Raw genomic sequence first — 19,511 nt, forward strand, 5'->3', positions numbered from 1 at the left:
GGGATTGGTTTATTTCACTCAGCATAATGTTTTCCAAATTCCTAACAGGGATCACTTTTCAATTAAAATTTAAATAACTAAGAATAATTGCGTGTTAATTACAGAGTTCAACCAATGGTACTAGAACAAAAAAAATACTAAAATGGATAAAGTATTACATTGTACATCAACCGTCAGGACAAGAGCTGATCAAGCGAACTGTTTTTTAATTATTATATCAGGTTGTACAAAATAATTAATCCAGGAAAATACTAGCTATAAGTTTTTATTTTGATATTATGGGCCAAATATGTGATTATTTTACAACTGAAAGATAGATTATTTCCTAAAACATTTTGCAGACAGGGAAATCCTCCAGGTAGAATGTTTGTGCAGGAACTCAATATAATCAGGCGATGTTCCAAGGCAAATGGACTCATTCACTCAAAGCTTCATGGTTTAGAGATGGTTTCACTTATTTCTATGCTTCTATTTAAAGTGCAACATTGATTCCTAACGTTAAAAAGAACCTAAGAAAGCTACAAATGGATACCACCCTAGACCACCTTCATGGAAAATAGCAAAAGGGGTCAGATTCCTTTCCCTACTCCTGGTCCCTGAGTTTAAACACAACCTACACCACTACCAAATTATCCTAACTTGGGTTCTTCGACGATTTAAAAGCTTAAAGACCAATAGAAGGTAAAATGTGTGTTCAGTATTAACTGCACAATCATTAGCACAGTATTCATATATTCAGAAATGACTGGACAAAAACAAAATAATAGATTGTTTTCTGCTCTTGGTGGCCCAAAAGTTAAATCCTATTTCCAAAATAAAGAAAAATCTATCCCAGGGAAGAGAAGCTAATTCTAATGGAAATATGAGAGGCTACATAGATTAATGATTTTAACAATCTTTCAGGAGGCTTTGGGAGTACAAGTTAAGAAATAATATCTATTTCAACTTTATTGGACAAAATAATAGATACTGACCTCAATATGAAATACTTGTACCTTTATAGAAAAAAAATTTTTTTATTATTATTTGAAAGGCAGAGTTACGGCAAAAGGAGGAGACAGAGAGAAAGAGAAAGAGAGAGAGATCTTCCACACCCAAATGGCTACAATGGTCAGGTCTGAGCCAGGCCAGAGCCAGGAGTCAGTGGCTTCTTCCAGGTTTCTCATGGAGGTACAGGCTCTCAGACTAGCACCCTTATGGGATGCCAGTGTTGCAAATGGAGGTTTAACTTGCTACACCACTAGGCTGGCCCCAGCAGAAAATCTTTACAACAATCATAATGTAAGTATATACCAAATACTTATTTTTATAAAGCATTTGTGGTCAGTGAAGCATCATTAGACATAGGAAAATACAGCCATAAAGTGACTGAGAATGAGTAATATGTAGGTATAATATAAAACAGATAACTAAATTAGATTTAGGTTGAGGCTGGAAGTCACAGCATAAATTTCATTCTAAGCATACACATAGGATGCTGGATAGAGAGCAAAATGTAAATGCTGTATTTCAAATTCTCCTATACTTTAGGATGCATAACAGTAACAGGAACCGAAGTCTACTTGAAAATTCTAAAAACTATTGACAACAGAAAATAAGACCAAATGATTCTTCTTCATATAATCAATTATGAAATGCTGTATTTGAAGTATATAATAAAATAATAATGCTGTTCATTTCTTATCATTTATTGTTGAGTAAAATTTTATTTTGCTGTTGAATCCCTGTAGGAATTTGATGTATTTTATAAATAGCTGCGATGCTTACTTACATACTGTGCTCATTCAACCTTTTCCCCCTTTTCCAGCATCATAGCACATACCTTAGACAGTCTTTTGGAGGCTTCACAGCTATGATCTAAACATGGCTTGGGCCCTTTTTCAGCATCTAGAGATGAAACTGAGAAAATATATTTCATCATGGGGCATACACTGTATTACAACATTTAAACTGGCTTTCAAAAAACTGAATATATCATTTATTTAATATTTCTCTTCCACTAAAAAAATTAACGAATTTCCTAATGCCAAATCATTCTTCTTCAGCAAAACACCCAAGGCCAAGAAAACATCATTTCTACAGTGAACTTAAGAATTAATCAACTTTCTTGATAATTAATGTTTGGCTATTGAGTGTTTAAATATTAACAGAATTACTTCAACTTTTATAACATATATATGCATATAAAAATAGGGGTTTGTATTAATTCAATGTTTTGCCTATATATAACACAATGTGGGTCATGTAACTCAACTCTTAATCTCTAGTTGCAAATTTTCAGGATAAAATAAGCCATGATAACAACAGTGGAAAAGGAAGAGGTGGGGTTGTGGCAGAAGTCAAGTCCTAGCAAGATAAACCAAAAGGTCTCACATTAAAAATCTATTTAATTCATTTCTTATTTTTATAAAGATTGACTTTCTACTTATTTGAAAAAGGCAGTTACGGGGGGGGGGGAGGTGGAGGGAGGGCAGGAGACTGAAAGAGAGAGAGGGGTAGAGAGAGAGGAATGGAGAAAGGGAGAAAGGGAGGGAGGGAAGGAGGGAGAAGAGGGGAGAGAGAGAGGGAGAGGAAAAGAGAAAGGAAGGGAGAAAGGGGGAGGGAGAGAATGATTGACTGATCTTCCATCCACTGGAATGGCTACAACAAAGCCAGAAGCCAGGAGCATCATCCTGGTCTTCCATGTGGATGCAGGAGCCCAAGGACTTGGGCCACATTCCACTGCTTTTCCAGGTGCATTAGGAGAGAGCTGAATCTGAAGTGCAGCAGACCTGTGGCCTGCACTGTGTAGTAATAGGCTAAGCCTCCACTTCCACCAGTATCCCATATGGGTGCCAGTTGGTGTCCTGGCTGCTCCTCTTTTGATACAGCTCTCTGCTATGGCCTGGGAAAGCAGTGGAAGATGGCCCAAGTGCTTGGGCCCCTGCACCCATGTGGGAGACCTGGAAGAAGCTCCTGGCTCCCGGTTTTGGATCAGCCCAGCTCTGGCCATTGCGGCCATTTGGGGAGTGAACCAGCAGACGGAACACATCCTCTCTCGCTCTCTCTGTAACTCTGCTTCTCAAATAAACAAATAAATATTAAAAACAAACAGAAAAAGATGTTCTTGAGAGAGAAGGAAAATAATAGGTCAAACATTCAGATTTATAAATAAATAAAGAAAGCACTAGACAAAGAGTAAAAGAAGGTAAAAATAAAACCTATTATTTTGATTGGTCTAACAGATAACAGCTTGTTCAAAATAATAACAGAAATAATTTATTTGGTACTAAATCTCAAATAAAAGTGAAATAAATGACAGTAGTGTTATAAAATAATGGAGGCAGAATTTGGGAATATTTAAGAATAAATCTGCCAAGAGGTATATGTCAACTTACATGCTGAAAACTACCAACCATAGCTAAAAGAAATTAAGTCCAAAAGACACTCTGCACCCACAGAATGGAAGAATTAACGTTGTGAATGTGCCAGAAATAATCCAAAGCCACACAGAGATTTCACACATCAAAAACCCAATGGCCTACCTATTGGCAGAAATGGAGAAGTAGATTCTAAAACTATTCAGAATTACATCGAACCTCAAATTATCAAAACAACATCAAAAAAGAGGGTAAAATTGGAGGATTCTTACTTCCTTACTTCAAACCTTGGTAAAAAGCTACACTACACAAAATGGTGTGGTACTGGCATAGGACAGAATTATAAAACAATGAATTAAAAATAAACTCATATATCTGTGGCTAACTGCCTTTCAATAAGAGTGTCAGGACCACTCAATGTACAGAGAACAATTTATTCAACACACAGTACCTGGGAACAGGAGACTTACAAGTAAAAGTATGAGGCTGGACCTACACCTCATCCTCATACAAAAAGTAGATCCAAATGGATCTTAGACTTAAATATAAGAGCTAAAACTGCTAAAAGGGTAAATACTAATAACTGCAGAGTTGGCAATGGGTTTTTAGATACATACCTTTTGGTATAATAAACAAACTGAACTTCAGAATTCATAAGCTAAGAGAAATGGAATCTGAAAAAATGTTGGATTAAAAATGAGAAAAAGTAGAAAAAAGAAAGGGGGAGAGGTAACAAATACAAAACAGCAACAAATTGGGTAGATGGCAGCCCAACCACAGCAGTAATCAGTGTTAGCCTCAACAGTTAGGCATATCAATTTAAAGACAGAAATTCACCTAAATTAAAATTGTACATCAGAGGAAACTATGAAGAAAGTGAGAAGACAGTCTACAAAATTGAAGAGCCAATTTGCAAACCACATATCTAACAAAAAGCTAGTATCCAGAATATCAGAATTCAACATAAAATGACATGCAATTCAACTGAAAAATTGGCAAACAGCTTGAACAGACATTTCTCTGAAGAAGATATAAGAATACCCAACAAGCACATGAAAAAAAATGCTCAACAATATTAGTCATTAGAGAAATGCAAATCAAGTCTGCAATGCCTCATTTCTATTGGATATTATCTTTTCTCTTATGGGTTCAAGTATACCTGTAGGTTTTCTAAGGACTTGTTGAACTACTAAACAGTCCAGGAAACAAACACAATGTAGCTCCTTTAAATGCTACTAATGGGTCTGAAGAGCTTAAGAGACCACTGTTTCAGGGGCAAGGAAAACCCTTCTTTTGTTTGTTTTGTTTGGCTTGTGAGAAGACAAAGTAGTAAAGATAATAAAACACAGTGAAAATCAGTTTAAACTTCTCAATCTTTTTTCTTAAAGCTTCATGTCTCTCAACTGTGACTTTTTTAAAGATTTATTTATTTATTTGAAAGGCAGAGTTACAGAGAGGCAGAGGCAGAGAGAGAGAGAGGGAGAGAGAGAAAGGAGAGGTCCTCCATTTGCTGGTCACTCCCCAGATGGCCGCAAGGGCCAGAGCTGCACTGATCCAAAGCCAGGAACCAGGAGCCCCCTCTAGGTGGCACTTGGGCCATCATCTACTGCTTTCCCAGGCCAAAGCAGAAAGCTGGATGGGAAGTGGAGTAGCCGGGACGCAAACCAGCACCCACATGAAATGCCAGTACTGCAGGCGGTGGCTTTACCTGCCATGGCGCTGGACTGTGTCCTTAAAAAAATCAATCCTAGATGACAAAAGGAGAGAGACAGAGAAGGGAGAGAGGGAGGGAGTAGGAGAGGGAAGTCAGGAAAATGGGTAAGTATAACAAAACACCAACAGCAGAGGACTAAAGGAAAAATAGAAAAGAATGGGAAGTAGCCAGCAACAGAATCTGAAATGAAATGGGGGCACTCTATTGCCACTGAAATGTTTAAATGTTCACGGCCAGAGGCTGACACTGTGGCATAATGGGCCAAGCCCCCACCTGCAGCGCCAGCATCCCATGTGGGTACCAGTTCATGTCCTGGCTGTCGTTCTTCTGCTCCATTTCTCTGCTTATGGCCTGGGAAAGCAGTGGAAGGTGACCCAGGGGCTTGGGCCCCTGCACCCACATGGGAGACCCAGGGGAAGGTTCTGGTTCCTGACTTCAAATCAGCTCAGTTAGTGCCTTTGCAGCCGTTTGGAAAGTGAACTAGAGGATGGAAGACCTTTATCTCTGTCTCTCCCTCTGTCTTTATGCCTCTCAAATGAATGAAAAAAAGAAAAAAGCTCATAGACAGCTGTTCTTCAATGCTCTTTCATAATCAGATAATTTATAAATCTAAAGTCCTTATATAGCAAGTCCAATTATTTGTTTCCAAAATATACTAGACTATATTACACTTAAGGAAAGCTCATTCAGTCCTATGGTTCCTTTATGATACTAACTCATCTTATTATAACACGCTTAGTAAATTCCATTCTTTAGTAAATTATCATAGTGAGAGTTAAGTTATTTGAGGGAACATACTTTTCATTAAATGCATGAATCAGCACAACTTTATTTGACAGTTTTTAGCACTAAATCAAAGTAGAGAATGTAATATACCCAGATTTTCAACATTTATATTCTCAAAAGGCTTTTGTTAATTTTAAAAAGTCTTTAGAATTAGTTATGTGCTCTCAATTTGTTTTTCTATAAAAAATTATCTATATTTACCTGAAAATGTAAAGAACAATTCATTTTGCAAACCAGCTCTTTGCATTTTAACACGATGGCATTCAGATTTAAGTAATGCAATTTCACAGGAAAGGTCAAGAACCAATTTACTTAAAATCTGAAGAAGTTTCTTCTCAAAAGAAATATTATAGATACTATTGCAGGGAGCTGCATGATATCGAGCTGTGAACTGGTAATAATAATGAGGTTCACGATAAGCTATAAAAAATTAAAGAAAGACAAAAACACAGTTATTTAAGCAATTCAAACAGAGTGAAACTATTGAAAAGAAATCATTATTTGGGATAAATTCATATTACATATTTATATACAGTTATATTTAGTTTTATTGAAAAAATACTTACCCAGCCACTGCTAACTGTCAAACATTACTACAGGAATTTAACAGTCAATCATGTAAACTTCCTAACACCATTTAAGATTGGTATTACTTTTATTCCCAAAATGTAGAAATTGAAGGAGACAGGGATTATGTCACACATTGGATAATGTCTATGCTATCAAAATTATGACTTTAACCTATGGACACTGGCCCCAGAGCCAAGGCTCCTAGCTACTATGATCCACTGCTGAAACTCAACTGTGACAGTTCTCTAAGTTTAAACACCCACTGTCAAAGAAATTACAGTCATATACTTGCTGTTTAGAAAGCTTCCCAATTAATTTACAAATAATTTTGCTGAATCCCAGAACAACATCCAGAACTGAGAAATACAATCTTGCCCATCCCAAAACCTTACTCAAGTGATATAAACAATATAAAATGAAAACAATTCTATAATGATACCAAAAATCAGAAAATGGAGTTATATAATCAGTTGGGTAATAGAAATATTTTTAAAATGCTCAAAGTTACTAATAATTAAGAATGTGAATATTAAAGTAATGAGTTTCACCCATCAACTTTCCAAATTGAAACTGATAATACTGCATATCATTCTGCTTTTATAATTTCCTAAAATGCTTGAAGGTCACTTATGATTTACCTATAAGTCAAGTCAATTCTTATAATCTAAGGGATGGTAAATATCTTGCTCAACAAAATAAAAAAACATGATCCAAAAAGAAAATACCACTTGTGGATAATACAAAACTTTGACATTTCAAATTATGTTTTACTTAGGATTACAAAAGGTCAATAAACTAAAGGAAAACAAAATACAGAATACAAAATATATACAATACAAAATGGGTATCAACAAGCTACACATTTAAATATCTACATCTCTCAAGAGCTATTAGAACACACACACAGCTTACATAAATATCAAACTTCAAATAAGCTACAAAAGACAAAAAATACATTTAAAGTCATGAAATGCCATTATTAACACAAAAGCAGAAATAGTGCAAAATATTACATTAGAGGTGTTTCAGGCACCGAGGTTCCATCCACGATGTTAGGAAGCTAAACTGGTATACTACTTACAGGACAACACTGGGGATGTCCTGGGTTTTCCTTTACAGAATTCATCTTACAGAAATACTAACAACTTCACCTACAAAATAAAAGAGTGTGTGTGTACAGAGAAATGACAGCTAGACAAACAGATATTTAAATCTTCCATCTAGCACTGTTTGAAGTAAGGAAAATACAAAACAAACTAAATCCTCAACTAAGGAATATTTGCTGATAAACTCTGGAATACGAGGTAGCCACGAGAAGGATTAAAGTGGGCAGTTATAATGAAACAGAATGAGTGACATGATTTGTTATCGGCTTAAAAAGAGCAAATCTCCAAATTCTGAGTTTTTTAACTGGGGTCGCATTCTGCTGGCATCTACATAATAGTGGTGTGGTGTGAAGCAGGATATCAAAAAGGATAAGAATAGTACCACGAGAAGCAGAACTCCTGGATTCAAATCTGAGCCCCTTTCACACGCTATGGTTTTGAGCAAGTCACATTAACTGCTCTGGGCCCAGGCTTCTTCATCTATGCAAGACCAAAAAATCAGTATCTACTAGACAGGCTTGTTGTGAGACTGGTAAGCTTCATACAAATAAAGCACTTAGAACAATGCCTTGCATTAGAAAGCACAATGTAGGGGTCAGCACTGTGATGTAGGGGGTAAAGCCATCGCCTGCAGTGCCAGCATCCCATATGGGCGCCGGTTCAAGTCCTGGCTGCTCCACTTCCGATCTAGCTCTCTGCTATGGCCTGGGAAAGCAGTAAAAGACAGCCCAAGTCCTTGGACCCATACACCTGTGTAGGAGACCCAGAAGAAGCTCCTGACTCCTGACTTTGGATTGGCTCAGCTCCGGCCGTTGTGGCCAACTGGGGAGAGAACCAGTGGATGGAAGACCTCTCTCTCTGCCTTTCCTCCTCTGTGTAACTCTTTCAAATAAATAAATAAATCTTTAAAAAAAAAAAAAAAAAAAGAAAGCACACAATGTAAACCTGTGTTGTTTGTTGTAATGATTTCATGTAATAAACAGTATTGCCTGGTACCCAGCAAGGGTTCAGTAAATACGAGTTCTCATTATCATTACTACAAAATTGCACCCATGTGAGGCAACTTTACACGTGTTAGCTTTTGGGAATATGCTTCAGTGAACGATTTTGAAGTGGCTATATAACAATGAATAAACATGAGTGATTAAAAATGCAGACTAAGCCTTAACAGAGTTAATATAATTTCTTATTAAAAAAAAAAAAAAAGCTGAACTGGGGCCAGCACTGTGGTATAGTGCCCTAAGCCTCCACCTGCAGTGCCGGCATCCCATCTGGGTGCTGGTTCAAGTCTCAGCTGCTCCACTTCTGATCCACCTCTCTGCTATGGCCTAGGAAAGCAGCAGAAGATGGCCCAGGTGTTCAGACCCCTGCACCCGCATGGGAGACCCAGAAGAAGCTCGCGGCTCAGAATGGCCCACCTCTGGCTGTTGAGGCCATTTGGAGACTGAACCAGCAGATGGAAGACATTTCTGTCTGCTTCTCCCTGTCTATAACCCTACCTCTCAAGTAAATAAATAAATAAATAAGCTGAGCTCTCTCTTTAGATATCCGGGATATTTTTAAATATTTATCTACTTTTACATTTAATAAATTTTAATATCTGACACATTCACCTCTTATGTAAATATGATGTAGACACTATCTTTCTCAGAAGCAGAGAAATTAGTATCACATAAAATGTAATGAATAACAATCATATTTAAAATAAGCATGAGCAATTTTATAATAATTTGAAAATTTGCTTTTTTGACACCCTCTATTTTCGCTCATGGACTTGAATGTGTCTGTGTATGTTCTGTAACCTCTGGGGAAAATAACACTCTGACCAGTTAGCCGTCCTGTGCCCTCGCCACACACCCCCTCCAAAGTACTTCGTGGAATATGAGCAGGCAGTAACCTTCTAATTGAAAGAGACTAAAAATAGCAAAGTTTCTTCAAAACAACTCTGTTAAAATATTCAAATATTTTAAAACATTAAGTTAAAACACAACAAATTCACTTCTTACCATATATAACATATTTTAGTTGAATATTTTTAACAATTTCTTCCACAGTAGGCTTATACTCAAGGAAACACGTATAAACTCCACTCATGCTCTCCTCGAAGTTCTGGAATACAAGGCTTCCTGTGGATGTTATTTGCGCAGTGCTGTTTTCTAACAGAGGAAAAAGATACAGTGATAAGTGCCTTAAGTCACATGAGACATAAAATAGCAAAATATTTACTATGCAGAGTTTAGCAATCAAAATGTACCTATGCTACGAAGAGGTTGTGGATGACCCAGCTAGCCACTGCTCGATGCCTGCTAGCAGTGGGTGCCAGGATGACCTTCTAGCATCTACCAGACCAAAAATAACAGGTACATAATGTGCTGCTAATCTGATCCTTGCACTGAACTGTGCACTTTCCAAAATACAGTACATATATAAACAAATACATACAAACATTATATGTGCATGTACATATAACATGCATTTCATGCATTGTATTTTCAAACTACATATCATACACACACATACACACACATTAATGATGAGTTATGGCCTCAGTAAACTTCATGTGCAATGTAAAATAGTACACCCAGAACAAAAGCTATGACAATGTAATTACTGACAGCTAGATACTTGTTGTCACTACATATAACAGAGAGTGGAAGTTGGGTTACAACCTTGAGGGTTGCAGAATGCAAAACATAGGACATTAGATCATCTGACTTGCCCAAGGCCACACATCAGGGAGGTGCAGTGCTGGGAACCACAGTGGGATGAGAGCTCCCTTTCTGCTGCACAAGCCTCGTTTCGTGAATGTCACACTGGGAGAATGCTGGGCTGTGAAAAGAAACTACGCCTGCTTTCAGGCATCAAGGCCTGCATTTGACGACTACCTTTTTCTCTCACAAACTGCATAACCTTGGGTAACTACTTAATCTTCCTGGTGTCAGGCCCCTTCATTTGTACAATAAAGAATTGTAACATAAGACAGTCTATCTCATAGGGTAGCAAATACAAGGATGTTAAAATACTTGGGGAAAAAAAAGATCAATCATTATGCAAGTAAACTGCCATTCTTCACCTTCATAGCTTCACATTATAAAAGTCCTTAGATATTAAAATTTGCTTAGTCAATAACTTTATATTTTTTTCACTGGAACTGGAAGTACTACCTGAAGAAATATTTTCATTTAAATAATAATTTGTTGCTTATAAATTTTAAGTTGAATTATTTCTCCAAAACAAGAGTTTTCTAAGTAATGAAATTTTCATTATTCACTTGTTCAATAAACATTTATTGAGTCTCCAATACAAGCAAACCCTGCTTCATGGGATGGACATGTGACACAGTGGATAAGACCCCAGTACAGATGTCTGCAAACCATATCAAAGTACCTGGGTTCAAGGCCCAGCTCTACTCCTGATTCTAGCTTCCTACTACGATCCTAGGAGGCAGCAGGTGACATCTCAGGTGGTTTGGTCTCTGCTACCAAAATGGAAAGCAAGACTGAGTTCCTGGCTCCTGGCTTTTGGCTTTTTGCCACTCCTGGCTCCCGTCCCAGCTGGGACAGACATTTAAGGAATGAACCAGCAGATGAGAAATTTTACTACCTCTCTCTCTGCCTCTCAAATAAATTAAAGATAAAGGAAAATGAAGAAAAACATCTTGCTTCAGACACTGAAGGAGAAATTAACAGATGCGTATACCCACCCTTAAGTAATTTACATAAACCATTAATGCTTTGAGAACTCCCATTTCTGTATCTTAAATGAAGCTGAAGAATGTGATACAAATTTAGAATACATTTCTGTTAACATTTCTTAATGAATATCTTTTGATGAAAGACTGCATATTTATCATAACATGCTGACTCTTTCCTAGAACAGACTAAAAGTTTGCAAGTTCTTGAAATATATTTCAGAAGAAACAAACACCACATAACATGATAAAAGATGCTCATAAGTTTCACAAGAATCACATTGGAGTATCATGTCATCGATGAGGCTACGTGTTCCCTGGCCATGATTTGAAACCAAAGTTCCCCGTGGCAGAAATATCAATTAAGAACTGTTTAAAGTACAGATTTACATGTATATTACAATTTAAAATATTATGAGAGTTAGAAGGTTGAATCAAGGGCCAGGACTGTGGTGAAATGGGTACAGCTGCTGCCTGCAGTGCCAGCATCCTATAAGGGAGCTGGTTCGAGTCCCAGCTGCTCCACTTCCGATCTAGCTCTCTGCTATGGCCTAGGAAAGCAGTAGAAGATGGCCCAAGTCCTTGGGCCACTGCACATGTGTGGGAGACCTGGAAGACACTCCAGGCTCCTAGCTTCGGATCAGTCCAGCCCCAGCCGTTGTGGCCATTTAGGGAGTGAACCAGCAGATGGAAGACCTTTCTCTCTGCCTCTATAACTCCCCCTTTCAAATAGATAAATAAATATTTAAAAAAAAAAGAAAGTTAATACAATATGATCTACAGTAAAATACCCATTATTTTTTCAAAAAGTAAAAAATGATGTTTTTTTAAACTATATCCAGAGAATTTCATACAAATATAAAAATCTACCTTATATAATATCATTTAACAGAGATCAATTATCAGATCCTTAAGTGGAATCTAAAAACCATGAATTCACGAAAATAGTGGAATGATCGCTGCATAGACTTAGTGCTGGGGAAAGTAAAAGTTCAATAAGTACTGGAGACCTAATAGTGATTACAGTGAAGAATGTAGTGCAGGATGGGAGGGCCATCTGGCTGCGACATCTGTCACCCCACTGATTGCCAGGATAGATACGGCTGATCTGGCTGGCTAGGCGGGTGTCCCCGTCGGAGGACAAGCTGCGTGCTCAGTTGAAAAGGACGACCTTCTCCGCTAGAGGAGGACCGGTCTTGGGTCAAGGGTCTACAAGTAGCTGTGCTCCCCTGCTAGAGCCTCCAAACAAGTTCTCAAGAAAGTAGTACATACTTGATATTTGCTAAGAAGGTAGATACCAAGTGTTCTCACCACACACAAAACGTGACATAAAATGGGTTATTTATGTTAATAGCTTAATTGTGGTAATCATTTCACAATGACACTGATATCAAATATCACACTATATACCTTAAATACATACAGTTTCTGTCAATCATACCCGAATAAACCTGGGGTGAGGTAGAAAAATGTGAATAAATTCACAATAGGGGCTGGCGCTGTGGCATAGTGGGTAAAGCCACCGCCTGCATCCCATATGGACACCAGTTCGAGTCCCGGCTGCTCCACTTCCAATCTAGCTCTCTGCTATGGCCTGGGAAAGCAGTAGAAGACAGTCCAAGTCCTTGGGCCCCTGCACCCATGTGGGAGACCCGGAAGACGCTCCTGACTCCTAGCTTTGGATGAGCGTAGCTCCGGTCGTTGTGGCCACTTGGGGAGTGAACCAGCGGATGGAAGACCTCTCTCCCTGCCTCTCCTTCTTTCTCTGTGTAACTCTTTCAAATAAATAAATAAATAAAAGAAGAAAATTCACAATAACAGAATAAACTAAAATACAATAATAGTGCAGAAGTTCAGGATGGTATCTACCTGAGGGACACTGGAGACAGAGGACTGGGATTGAAAACAGCTTACAGAAAAGTCCAATAGTCTTGGTAATAACATGTGTTAGCCTGTGTAGCAGGCTCAAGAATATTGGTTTTAATATGCTTCAGAAAATTTAATATATTTTATATATATTACATATCAGATTCTTTATAATAAAATGCTAAGATAGGATAAAATATAACCTATGGTATTGATTTTTAAAATGTCAGAGAAAGGGGGAAAACCAAAAATGTATGCCAACAAGTGCTTATATGTGTCTGGGTAAACATTCAGGAAAGTGGGGAAATCGCCAGACCAGAAAGCGTTAATTCATCCAACTAATATTAGGTGTTGTAGTTAGAGGTATGGAAGTTGTGCCAAGAAATGCTTTACTTTTATAAATAAAAATGATTGAACAAGAGACAGACAGAGAGGAGAAAAGAGAGGACAGGAGAAGACAGAAGAGGAAAGGGGAGGGGAAGGAAGGGGAAGGGTGGGGACAAAGTAAATAAGACAAAAAAGGTAACTGTGGAGGGGATGCAAAAATGAGTAGGTGCTTCACTGAACTGAACTTCAGAATAAAACTTACTGCTCTGTGTTTTAGCAAGGCAACAAAATAAACTAACTATACAAATCTATGTATTTTTAACTGCCCCATTAAAAAATCAGCTGTTACCAAATTAAGTTATTATAAAAGTAAAATATGCATTTAAAATAAATGTCAATAACATCAGTCATACGAATAGCAATTTCTATGTGACAAAAGTGACTTGTTTTGGAATAAAGATGCTCAGAGAATTCATCAAACAGGTTAGTCTTCTAGTATGTCCCTAAATCCAATTAAGAGATTTGAAAAATGCTATCACAAGCTCCAAGAAGAAATTATAAGAAAAAAAACTGAGGGAGTAGGCAAACATAAAAGATACAAATATTTTTGTCTGAGTGCATTTCAGATGTAGCTATTTAATAACAACAATTGAAACAAAATCCTACCTGAAATAATTTTTCCTCTTGGCCCATGCCATTGGAATGATGGGTCTATCAGCTCAGAATTTCGCAATCGTTGGGTTACACATAACACATGTGGACTCTTTTGATGGAGCATAACATATACTTTCACTGAAAATACAATATTAAAATGTTCCAATGATATTTATGCTCTTTCTCACTCTATAATGCCTTAAATTTTCATAGTTTAGGTTACATGCCTTTATAGGATTTATTTGGATTATTGTTTCTATTAATTGATATCAGCAACTAAATTCTACTGTATTCTACACAACTAACATTAAAAATATATGATAGATTTTATCTGTATTTGTGTATGTGTATGTGTGTGTCTTCAATCTGAGATATATTGGTCCTTTTTATTCAGAACTCACATAACCTTTTTATTCTTATAATATTGTTTCAATTGTAAAGTATTAAGATTATTAGACATAGAATTTTATCTGTTTTATAATGACATCAAACCCGAACAGAACTTATAGAGGAAAAATATATTATGCACAGTAATGCAGTTCAACATAATGAGTAAAAGATTATAATGTGAATACAGAGTCCACAAATATGAGCTTTAGTTTTAAATACTAAAGAATTTCATTTTAATTTTCTTTAAACTTTAAAGAATCCTGTTAATTATCCAAAAAATATTATTCCTTAGGAGCTAAAAAAGGAACACAGTAAAGATTCAATTACTTTGCGTTCATCTCCTAGGTAAACACTTAGAAACGGTTCAGAAACTGGACGATTACTCTTCAATGACTTACCACATGCAAACACTTTTTTTGATCTAGTAAAATAAAAGTCACTCAATTATTATATTTTTAAATGTTTGAATGACATGTAATACATCACATTTTTATGGGATGTAGTGCAATATTTCAATACATACACACAGCATAAACTGATTAAACCAGGCCACCAGTTTCCCCATTTCTTTGTGTTTGTACCTGCCAAGTTTTCTCTTCCAGTTTTTTATGAGGTATATAATATTATTAAAAATCAAGCCAGCGCCGTGGCTCACTAGGCTAATCCTCCGCCTTGCGGCGCCGGCACACCAGGTTCTAGCCCTGGTCGGGGCGCCAGATTCTGTCCCGGTTGCCCCTCTTCCAGGCCAGCTCTCTGCTGTGGCCAGGGAGTGCAGTGGAGGACGGCCCAAGTGCTTGGGCCCTGCACCCCATGGGAGACCAGGAGAAGTACCTGGCTCCTGCCATCAGATCAGCGCAGTGCACCAGCCGCAGCGGCCATTGGAGGGTGAACCAACGGTAAAGGAAGACCTTTCTATCTGTCTCTCTCTCTCACTGTCCAGTCTGCCTGTCAAAAAAAAAAAAAAAAAAAAAAAAAAAAAAGAATCAAAATGTTCAGCCGGCACCGCGGCTCACTTGGCTAATCCTCCGCCTGCAGCGCCAGTCAGGGTGCCGGATTCTGTCCCAGTTGCTGCTCTTCCAGGCCAGCTCTCTGCTGTGGCCCGGGAGTGCAGTGGAAGATGGCCCAAGTGCTTGGGTCCCTGCACCCGCATGGGAAACCAGGAGGAAGCTCCTGGCTTTGGATCGGTGCAGCACCAGCCGTGGCGGCCATTAGGGGAGTGAACCAACGGAAGGAAGACCTTTCTCTCTGTCTCTCTCTCACTGTCTATAACTCTCTCTGTGTCTCTCTCTCACTGTCTAACTCTGCCTGTCAAAAAAAAAAGTTTCACCATAAAACACGCTGTTTATTGATTTTAGATATATATTCATCCACAAGCTTAAGAAAACTCCCTTCTACTCTTGTTTTTTAAAATCCTAAATTGGTATTGAGTTTTAACTAATTTTTCTACATTGATTGAGGTGACTGTGTTTTTATCATATAGGATATATTATATATTTAGTTAGTTAGTCACTAAAGAGACAAAGACAAGACAGGGAGCTGCTGGTTCTCTCCCCAAACACTCTCAAGCCAGGGCTTGACCAGGCAAAAGCTGGGACCCAGGAACTCAATCTGGATCCCTTACAAAGGTATCAGGGACCCAACCACTGCAGTATCACATGCTGCCTCCCCAGGTACACACAGCAGGAAGCTGCACTCAGGAGCAGAGCTAGGACTTGAACCCAGGTACTCCAATATGAAATGGAGGAGTCTCAACTAGGATCTTAAGTCCTAAGCAAAATGCCTGCCCCCTTCTAGAATAGTTTAATTGATTGCCTGATATCAATAGACTTTGTTGGATAAATCTAATAGGCTATGCTTTTTTACTTATATATACTGTTGGATTTAATTTTCAATTATTTCCTTAAGGCCCTTGTAACTGTGTTAATACTATACGTAACTACATAATTTTCTTACCATCCTTTCCACTTTTCTCATTTTAGTATCGTGCATTTGTTATGTATATACTTAGTATTCATTATTATTTAGTATTGGGTATTAAGGTAGACATCTAAAGTCACAGTGCCACATAAATTAATGGGTAGATATTCTACTATACATTTTATCTGGAAGAATATGTAGTTTCCCCCTTTGGAAAATTGTATACTCTTAAAAATTTTTGTTCATTTTATTTTTTGGCAACAGAGTAAGAAATATTGTTTCACAAGCATGTAGCAAATCAAATTGGTTACTAGTCTAATTTAATGAAGTCTATTTTATAAATTTATTTTACTACTTATTCAGTTTAGGTTTATTATAACAAAATTATTCAGAATATTAATTTTGAGATTTATTTATTCATAACACTTTTTTGGACTTCCATTATTCTCATGAAAAAAATTGACAAAAATTTGTTTAACTGTTCCTAAGACAATTTTGTCCCAGTCAACCTATTATTCTTTTATCATCCTTCATTAATTCCTGCTGTTCCGTTTTTTATTTCTATGTCATTTTTCTGAACTTGAATTTCTCTTCTTATTTGGAAACTTCTTTACTACATACTTCGCTCCTTGGCATGATCTCCTGGCCCTCCTTCCCCTGGCCTGTCTTTTATATACATCCCACGACACCCTTACAAACAGCCCCCCCCGCCTTCCTAACCACAGCAAAGCAGCACACAGCACCAGGCCTGTGGTTGCACTCAGGCAGGCAGCTCATGCCTTCCCACCTTTAGAAACTCAGCACAAATCCATTCCTTGTGCTTTGACTTCTTTGATAACACTCATGCCATTACTGTGTGCTTTGTCTGGCACCCACTACTCTCTGCATGGATTTCAATCACAGAAAATACACGTGAGTCCAGAAGAGGTCCTCAATGTAAGATCAACATGCAAAAATGCCTAATAGTGCTCTACGTTCATAGTTCATTAAACCAACTTATAGGAAAAATGATAACATTTAGAGAACAATAAACAGAAGATCATTTAAAATCAAATGAGGCTTTTGTGAGAAATTCTTTCAGTTTCTCACAAAATAAATAAAATCAGACCACAATGCCATAATCCTCAAGAGTGTACACTCATAATTTCGAAGATGCCAATTTATCATATTTACCTGTGTAATCGACACAGTTTTACAGGCAAAATCCCTGAATTTTTTAAAAAATTGTTAGATTCTGTCTGTGATGAGGACGAGACAGGATGCTGAGGCACTGTCTGTCTACTGCCCTCCTTACCCCTTTTTCTTCCTGGCCACTCTTCCTGAACTATAGGCAGGTATGTGTGGGGAGGTGGGGGGGGAGGAGTGTGTGTGTGTGTGTATGTGTGTGTGTGTTTTCTCACCTTTCAAATACGCTGTGTAGTTTTTCTGACGTTTTAAATAAACTATCACTTTGTGCCTGTACTAAGAATGCTTCTCTAGGTAAAAGGCAAGGACCTGGAATAGGACTTTAGACTCTGTCAATCACACAACTGGTGGAGCCACCCAGGATAAAATTCACTCCAGAAATAGCAGCATGGTTATGAAGAGACTCAGCTACAGATAATTCTACATCTATTCAAATGGACACACTCCTAGGATGTACGCTTAATAACTGGGAAACTCTTAAATTGAATGGTATAATTTTAAAAAAGCTGAGTTTCCTCTGTAATACTGTTTAGACAAAATATAAGTGTGGAAATGGAGAAACATGGCCAATAAATGGGACTCTCAATTCTAATACTATTTCAGTACTTGACCTATATTGTAGAAAATAGATATGGTCAGAAACTGCTTATGTACAGGCTTTTATGGCATTATATCAACATTTTACTCATAAAAAATGTGACGGACTACTTCATGCCCCTACTCTCTGAGAGGAAAGGGAACAATCAATAGATATAATAAGTGACCCATTACTAACTATCCCAATCTCAACCAGTTCCAACGCCAGGGTCATCTCAAAAGGATGCTAGATCTTCTCCTTTACCTTCAATACCTGACTCTTCTATACCTTCTAACACTCCACGGCCTCCACCTTTTTCCCTTCCTGTCCCTCTCTACCAGAGGACAGTCCAGCTGGAGTTACTCACAGTGGAGCCCCCTACCTACCAAATATGCTCTGTCCTTTAAGAGATGGAGTCAGGACCGGACCATTACAGTACATGTCCCTTTCACCCTCCCTGACTCAACTCAATATAAACAAAAACTAGGAAGATTTCCAGAAGAACCTATTAGATATACTAAGGAGTTTCAGGCCCTAACTTTTGCCTACATCTTTACTTGGGCTGACCTACACACTATTTTATCTACTTGTTGCACCAAAGAAGAAAACCAACATATTTGGGCTGAGGCTCAAAAACATGCTGATGACTGGGCAATTCAGTATCCTAATGGTTTCTCTGTAGGGGCTTTGGAAGTCCCAGTTGATGCAGCTAACTGGAATCACCAAAAAAGACATGTAAATTTACAGCTATGATACAACATGGTTGCATGTGTACTGGCGAGGAAGAGGAAATGTTTTATCAAATCCGTAAACCAAGATAACGCAGGGAAAGGATGAAAATCCAGCCATGCTGCAGGGATAGTTAGCAGAACAACAAAGAACTATACTAATACCAATCCTGAATCTCCTGCAGGACAGATTTAGCTTGATCCTCATTTCCATATTCAACTGGCATCAGTATTAGCAGGAAGTTTCAGAAACTAGCTGTGGGACCTCAAACCCCATCAGACAATTGGTAGAAATAGCATTTCAAGTGTTTAACAATAGACACAGGCTTGAGGAGGAAGGAATGGTCCATTATGGGAAGACAACAGGCTCAGAGAATGGCAGCCTCAGGGTCAGCCCAGGGGGCATCCTGCCATGGCAGCATCCTATAAAACCAGATGCTAGATGGAAACTTCAACCCTTGACTGATAAGTTTCTCAAACATAGACTCTTGTCTCCACGCCAGTCTCCTTGTAATGCTCCTATTCTGCCTGTTCTGAGGCAGTCAATCCAACTTATTTGATTGTGCCAAACCCTTGTCTAAAGGATACTTTCTTTTGCATCTCATTAAATCTAGAACATAGAAGAAAGGGGATACAGAGTT

General features: G+C 37.9%; 1 protein-coding gene across 16 annotated transcripts in view; it reads right to left on the reverse strand.

The window, feature by feature from the left end:
* ZPBP (zona pellucida binding protein) overlaps window positions 1–19,511 on the reverse strand; it is a 73,116-nt gene that overhangs the window by 40,501 nt on the left and 13,104 nt on the right. For 15 of the 16 annotated variants that reach the window (XR_007922301.2, XR_011383002.1, XR_007922300.2 and 12 more), the window contains exons 3-6: window positions 14,086–14,211; window positions 9,542–9,691; window positions 6,061–6,279; window positions 1,823–1,899 (exon numbers count right to left, since the gene is read on the reverse strand). Coding sequence is in view for 2 of the 16 variants with exons in the window: in XM_051853179.2 (XP_051709139.1) it covers window positions 1,823–1,899; window positions 6,061–6,279; window positions 9,542–9,691; window positions 14,086–14,211 (572 nt within the window). In the remaining 14 variants the exon portion in view is untranslated. The remainder of the gene's footprint in view (window positions 1–1,822; window positions 1,900–6,060; window positions 6,280–9,541; window positions 9,692–14,085; window positions 14,212–19,511) is intronic. The other variant, XM_051853180.2, reaches the window with a different exon arrangement.

This window comes from Oryctolagus cuniculus, chromosome 16 (genome assembly GCF_964237555.1).
Source record: "Oryctolagus cuniculus chromosome 16, mOryCun1.1, whole genome shotgun sequence".
In the NCBI taxonomy this organism is placed as follows: domain Eukaryota; kingdom Metazoa; phylum Chordata; class Mammalia; order Lagomorpha; family Leporidae; genus Oryctolagus; species Oryctolagus cuniculus.